Here is a 7,096-nt window from a genome sequence, read left to right as displayed (position 1 = left end):
TGGGGAACTAGGGGCCTCACCCTCCCCTCTTTGGGCTACAGCGTCTCGCAGCTGGTGATGCCTCCTGGGGGGAAGGAGGGGTTCGTTTGTGCCGCTCAGCAAGCCGTCGAGGACTCCCAACCCCGCCCAGCTCCTGGCCTGAGCCTCCCAGTTCAGCATCTGGCCAGCGGCCGGCCGGGCGCGAGGCGGGACGCGCGGAGGGCGCACGCGCACCGCTGCCGCCCAGCCCGGGCGCAGCCCAGGAGGACTTGAGGGCCGAGGCGCAGCCCCCAGGGCTGGCGGCCGGACCCGGCAGGGGGACGGGGCGGGGGCGGCTAGCTGGGGGCGGGGCGGGCGCGGATTGGTCGGGCACTGCCACGTGACCGGCCCCTTATAGGGCGTGGTGCGGGCGGCAGTGTCGGGTGCGGCGGCGGTCGGCCGGGCGAGGTCCCGTGTGGGTCCGGCGGCTCCGCGGCTGCTCCACTACGAGCGCCAGGCGCGCCCCGCGCCCTCCCATCTCCGCGGGGCCGCCGGGCCGGGGGATGCGCGCAGCGCCTGGGAGCCATGGTCCGTTTCGGGGACGAGCTGGGCGGCCGCTATGGGGGCGCCGGCGGCGGGGAGCGGACCCGGGGCGGCGGGGCCGGCGGGGTGGGCGGCCCGGGCCCTGGGGGTCTGCAGCCGGGCCAGCGGGTCCTCTACAAGCAGTCGATCGCCCAGCGCGCGCGGACCATGGCGCTGTACAACCCCATCCCGGTCAAGCAGAACTGCTTCACCGTCAACCGCTCGCTCTTCGTTTTCAGCGAGGACAACGTCGTCCGCAAATACGCCAAGCGCATCACCGAGTGGCCATATCCTGCCGGGGGCCGGGCCGGGCGGGGACCGGGGGCCGCCCGAGGTCGCAGGGACGGCCACGGGTGCGGCGTCGGGCGTCCGCGCCTCGCCGGGTCTGGGAGGGGCGGCCTGGGCTGGGGGCCGGGGCGGGGGCCGGTCGCGTGCGGCGCCCAGTAGCCATCTTTTCCGGGGCTGGAGGAGGGTGCGCCCTGGGGAGAGGTGCATCGGGTCGGCTCGGCGAGGAGGGGGCGGGGCGGATTCCGGGCCCCCTCCGCGCGCAGCGTGTGCGTGCGTGTTTGTGTGTTTTTGTGTGTGTGTGTGTGTGTGTGTGTGTGTGTGGTCGTGGTGGCAGCGGCCGCGGGAGCGGGGTGGACGCTGGGCGGAGCCCCCTGCCCCTGGGCTCGTCCCTTCGCTTCCACGGTCCGGGCGCAGAGCTCGCGGCCAGCCTGGAGGGCACCCGAGGGCGAATCGGTGTCTGTGTAGGTGTGAGCACCCGAGGGACGCGAGCCCGTGTGCGCGCCTGGCTGCAGGTGCCTGCGTGTGTGCGGGCATAGCATGAACCCGGTGCTGCGCGTGCGTGCGTTCGGGACTCTCGGTACATGTATGCTCACGTGCCTGTGTAGGTACATGTGGCTGCGTGTGTCTTTAGGGGGGAGTGTGCGCCTGCGCGGGGTCCTTCCTCCAGCCGCGCGCTGGGGGCCCGCAGCCCCCTCCCTCGGGGCGCGGGAGCCGGGCGGAGCCGCGGCGGAGGCGCTGTCCGCGGTGCTGACGGCCGCGGGGACGTGCTGAGGGGCTGGTGGCCGCGACTGCGGAGGCGTCCCTCGCGGCGGCCCCGAGGATGAGGGCGGGAAGGGCGGGGTGGACTCCGGACCCGGTCATTCTCAGCCCTTCCGGAGGCGGCCTGGCCCCGGCTGCTGCACTGCGCGCTGTCGGCCTTGGCCTCCTCGCCTCTCCTCTTTGGCGCCTCCCGGCCAGTCCTTAACCCACGCACTCCGTTTGAGTACATGATTCTGGCCACCATCATCGCCAACTGTATCGTGCTGGCACTGGAGCAGCACCTCCCCGACGGAGACAAGACGCCCATGTCTGAGCGGCTGGTGAGTGCGGTGGCGGCCGGCCTGAGGGCGGGGCGTGGGGTGGCAGCAGCTTGTCTGATTCCACGACCCTTTAAGGATCCGTGACTGGGCGCAGCTTCCTCGGGCAGTGTAGTCTGGGCAGTTCCCCCACCTTCAGTGGAGGAAAAGGATAGAACCCGGGCAGCTGGCACTTCCCTGAAGGGCCAGGAGAGTGGGATGGCCAGCTCAGCCCCTGCTGGGGAGGGGTGGCTCGAGAGGGGCCATTTTAGCCAGCAGCTGCTCTGCCCAGTGTGCCACTCGCCACCCCTACACCTGTCCAGTCCACACGGACCAAGAAACTAAGAGCTAAAGCTGGGGTGTGGGAAGGGCCTTCATAATGGCCCAGGTTGAGGAGGGTCAGGCTCCGGGAGTGCGGGGGGGCTAGCTGCCCACCCTTCCCTGCAGGGCTGTAATAGTCTTCGGCCCCCGGGTGCAGCCCTTGGTCTCGGGACCGTCAGCCTCTCCTCCAGAGCTGTCTCCCCTGGCTCTGCTAGGAATCCCTTACCTGTGGCCCGCCACTTCCCGTGGGAAGCACTCCTTCCCAGCCTTTCTTCCCAAATGCCCCGAATATCGCTTCCACCCACTCTTGCCCGGAGCTCCCCAGACCCCTGTGGTTTCCCCTGTTGGAGTACAGAACCCACGGGAGCCAGGATGCCAGGTCAGGGTGTCTGGAGGTGCTGTGGCAGGGGGAAGGGTGCTGCTTGAGGAGGTGAGCCCCATTTCAAGGGTGAGGTTATGTCCCCTAGCCCCAGCCACCCCTGCTGCCCTGGCCCCTTTGCCTGGGCTTGGTGTGGGCTCCCAGGGGCCTGAGAGACTGAGCTTCAGAGCAGAGAGAAGGAAGAGCAGCCGCGGGGATTGGAGAGGGAGCCTGGGGCCTGGTTGGAGAGCTGCTGGAGGTCCTGAGGTCCCCGAGGAGGAGACACTTCTGGGGGCACCGGGCCGCCAGAGGCTGATCCCTCTCCTCCACACCCTGGCAAGTGACTGGTTCTGTCCAAGCTCCTTCCCTGACTTCAGTGGAGAAAAGCGTTGATGAAACAGGGCCTGTTCAGTGCTCTGCGTAGGCCTTGGACTCCAGGCAAGGGGTGGGGAAGGGGAGACAGAGTAAGGCTGCCCTGGGGTGCTCTCAGTTGGGGGGCACCACCAGAAGGCAGGGGGGGAGTGACAGCCTGGTGGTCAGCCAGGAGACGGGGGATCACGGGGCAGTTGTTTCTCCAGGCGCAAGGACGGCCAGGAGGGGTTTCTGCCGTGGGGCTCACGGGAGGAGGAGTGCGAAGCGCAGCACAGCCGGGCAGAGTGGGCTGGGTCCCCCTGCGCGACTCTTGCCCAGGTGTGAAGCCCAACAGGGTCCCTCGCCTTCTTTGGGCCCCAGGTTCCTGCTGGTGTTGTGGGCCCCTTGCCTGCCACATGCTTGGTGGTGGGCGTCCACTCTGGAGGCCGGAGAAGAGGGTGAAAGTGAGAGGGAACTGGGGTTTCCGGCAGGGAGCCTTGAACGCCAGGCCACAGGGCGTGGTCACATCCCTAAGGGAGTCCAGCACGGGTGGGGCCAGAGGGAAACAGGCCCTGGGGAGGGGTGCGGGGGGCAGGGAGGCCAGTGTGCAAGCAGCCAGGCTCCGGCAGCAGGCTTGAGTAGGCCAGCCGTGTGTCCAGCCACGTCTGAGCTCCTGCCTCACAGGTGAGGGAGGGTTTGCTTTGTGGTGATGGGTACACTTGAAGGAGTTGGGGGCTGAGCTGTTGGGAGAATAAGCAGAATGTGCCCCCCTGGCGGCCTGGAGGCCCCTGAGATGGATGGGAGGCCGGACACGGCGGGCCTGGAGAGCAGGCACCCTGTGGCCCCAGGGCTCAGGTCTGGAGGCTGGTGCTGCTGCCAGAGGCTGGGAGGGGGCCGTGTGGCGCAGGGGCAGCCTGGCCTGGGGTGGGGCCTCCACAGCTCCCTGTCTCTGGGGGCTCCGCTTCCCATACACCCATCAACTTCCTGAGTGGCCTTCAGCTGGGGCCCTGGGCTTGCAGTCTCACCCCTGCCCTGAGCCAGCCCTCAGCCAAGTGTGATCAAGGGTGGGGCTGGGGGAAGAGCTGTGAGGGAAGGTCTGGGGAGGGGCCCTGCCCCGTCTCCTGGCGCTGGCTTGCTCTCCTTCTGTGTATCCAGAGGCTTCTGTGAACATCTGTTTGCTGGGGCCCAGCTGTTAACCCAGGGCAGGTGGTCAGCAGCCTCTTCTCTCGGGGAGAGGGGACCCTCCGACTAAACCAGACCAGAAGCCTCCAGGGAATGGTCCTTCGTGAGTCAGCATCAGGGCAGTAGGAGAACTGGGCCACCATGGACGCCAGGCTGAGGGTTCGCCAGGTCAGAGGGAGAGCCCTGGAGGGCCAGGCTTCTCCGGGGAGGAGGGCTCAGGCCGCTGGTCCTGAGTGGGAACTGGCAACACCCACAGGGAACCAGTCTGGCCCTCCCCTCCCCTGCAGCCCCGGGAGGCTGGTCCCTGGCCCCTGAGGCTCGGCCCCTTCCTGGCAGAGCAGCCTTCGGAGGACAAGTCCTCCTGTGGCTCCCATAGTCCTGAGGGCAGGACCTTCCCGCTGCCCCTTTGTCCACTTCTGTGTCCGTGGTCTGCACTCAGGCTGTTTCCCATGCTGACCCTCCCCGTGTCCCCTTGGTCCAGCTTGCGGGGTCACCTGCACAGAGGCTCTGTCTGCCACCCTTCCCAAGTGTGTGATGCCCCTGGTCACTCTCCACACCGTCTGTGTGTGTCTTCTCCCTGAGTCCACACAGCTCGTCCCCACCGTGCTCGCCACCAGGGGGCCCGGCCCGTGTCGGCCCTGCCCTGTCCCGTCCCCATCCTTTTGCTCACACTGTTCCCTCCGCCTGGAATTCCTTTCCTTTTCGCCCAGCTGGATGCCTCGCCCTCCAGAGGCTCCCTGAGGCACGGCCATGCTTGCTCCCACCAAGATGTGCATGTTTTGATTATGCAGAAGGTGTGTGTTGAAGGAATGCGTGGGTCCTGGGCTATCCTCTAGGGAGTTGGACCGTTGTCCCCGTAGCGGTTCGAGCTCAGGATCAGACCCAAGTCACCTCTGGGTTAGGATTTGTCTCTGCCTCTAGCAAGCTGTGCGTCTCCGGCCCAGTTCCTGACCTCTCTGTGCCTCAGTTTCCTCTAGGATGGGGATGATAATAGTGCTTCATGAATGTGGGGTGTTATAACGAGGATTGTCCCAGTGATGGTGGGAAACCCCCCAGTATTGTTATTTTTGTTATAGCTTCCCCTGCTGCAGGGCTTCCGGGGTGGGAGCCCCCACTTCCTATTGTGATCGGGTGTCGCTGGCCACGGGGACAGGGCCACCTGCCCTGTTAGGGGACCTCGACAGAGGTCAAACAGGCCCGTGATGCAAGAGCCGAGTCTGTGGGTGGTGGGGTGTTTCCTCGCCTGCCACGCCCCAGGCGGTGGTGACCTTGCTCTGCGCTTCTCCTCAGGACGACACGGAGCCGTACTTCATTGGCATCTTCTGCTTCGAGGCCGGGATCAAGATCGTTGCGCTGGGCTTCGTCCTGCACAAGGGCTCCTACCTGCGGAATGGCTGGAACGTCATGGACTTCGTGGTGGTCCTCACGGGGTGGGTGCTGGGCCCGGGGTGCCCTCTGCGAGGGGCGGGGGCGGGCACGCTGGAGGCCCCGGCTTTGGGGTGGTCCTCACGGGGTGGGTGCTGGTGGGACGGGCATTGTTTCTCCCCAGGAGGTGCCTGGGCTGTGATCTTGGCTGAGGGGCCGTCGACGGTGCTGTGTCCTCGGGTGAAGCTTGCTTACACAGCTGCTGGTGCCGTGGGCAGGTTACCAGGGCAGGGGAGGGCTCTGAGCCTTATTCTGTAAATCCTGGGCTCCAACCTTGCCTCTGTCGCCCCGTGACCTGGGGGGCACGTTTGTGCGTTTGGGTCTCCTGCTGAAGCGTTCTCGGACACTGCTTCCTGGAGCTGTGCTTGGATGAGGCTGCGCCGGTGTGTTGTCACAGTTTCTGGTTCCAGGAAGGTGCTTAATCAGTGTGTCTGCCACCCACTTTCCTTCTCAGACGGACCCTAACAATTGCCAGCTTGTGGTTTCCGAACAACCCAGGAGATCCAGAAAGTCGACTTGGGCTGGGCTGCGTTGGAGAGCGGGTAGAATGCCCTGCTCTTCATCATGGAGGCCCCAGCCTTCGGGGCCATAGTGTTTCCATCTGCCTGATGGGTATTCAGGGCCTCTGCCCTGTTCCTCTGGCCAGTAGGCTAAGGCTGGGGCTGAGCTGCTGTTGCTCTGGCTCTGGGCTGGGGTTGGGGCTGAGCGCCTGGGTGTTCGCTCCACAGGACCTGTTTGCACAGCCCGGGTCCCAGAGGCCCCGCCCCGGCAGACTGCAGCCGCGCTTTCTGGGACCTTGTGGTCCCAGGGAGGCTCGGAGCCCCACTGTGGCCCAGAACACTCCTTCCAAGGGACAGGAGGCTGTGGCCAGGTCTCTGTCCTGAGCTGCATGTGCGGACGAACAGACTTGGCTACATGGCCTCTGGGCTCCCGCATGAGGCCCCCCTCACCCTCCCCATCGTGGGGGGCCTGCCCCTCTGTCTGCTCGAACTGCTGGTGGCTTGGCCCCAGAGGTGCCTGCAGCATGCCCGGCATGGGCCAGAGTCGAGGTGGCCTCGCCTTCAGAGGGTCTCTCCCTGGAGGTGACGGAGGGGCTGGTGGGCCTTGTGCCTCAGCTTCCCTTTCTGTCTTTGCACCTGTGGCACCAGCCTGTCACCGGCTCTGGTGGGATGGGTGCCACTGAAATCGGATATAATAGGCCTTCTGGGCAACTTGCTGTTTTCCTTTCATTTTTCCTAATGACCGAGAAGGGAAGGGAGTGGGGAGCCTTCCTCTGGGAGCCGCGCGGTTCTGTGGTATGGTGTGCGCCCGCCGTCCACACCCGCCTGCTGCCCTCGGTGGCGGTGGCAGCGGGGACTTTTACAGAAAGCCCTCTGAGGTCCAACCGATGTTGCTGGTGGGGATCTGGTGGTGGACACGGCCCCTCGGAGGGCAGGGTGCTCCCACAGTCCAGTGGGCACCGCGCGGGCTGTCAAGGAGAGTCGCTGGCTGTTCACATCTCTCTTTCCCTCTAGATGTGAGTCCCTGAGGATAAGAATGGCATCTTATTTTTCAGGGTGTCCCCAGAGCCTAGCTC

General features: G+C 66.1%; 1 protein-coding gene across 2 annotated transcripts in view; it reads left to right on the top strand.

Annotated features, from left to right (window-relative positions):
- The first annotated feature begins 543 nt into the window (after positions 1–543).
- Positions 544–7,096, top strand: part of CACNA1B (calcium voltage-gated channel subunit alpha1 B) — a 200,241-nt gene continuing 193,688 nt past the window's right edge. For both annotated transcript variants that reach the window (XM_060100653.1, XM_060100655.1), the window contains exons 1-3: positions 544–827; positions 1,802–1,907; positions 5,386–5,525. In XM_060100653.1, the coding sequence (XP_059956636.1) occupies positions 544–827; positions 1,802–1,907; positions 5,386–5,525 (530 nt within the window). The remainder of the gene's footprint in view (positions 828–1,801; positions 1,908–5,385; positions 5,526–7,096) is intronic.

This window comes from Mesoplodon densirostris, chromosome 6, assembly GCF_025265405.1.
Source record: "Mesoplodon densirostris isolate mMesDen1 chromosome 6, mMesDen1 primary haplotype, whole genome shotgun sequence".
In the NCBI taxonomy this organism is placed as follows: Eukaryota; Metazoa; Chordata; class Mammalia; order Artiodactyla; family Ziphiidae; genus Mesoplodon; species Mesoplodon densirostris.
The sequence above is the reverse complement of the archived record's forward strand: the minus strand, read 5'-3'. Positions and strand labels throughout refer to the sequence as shown.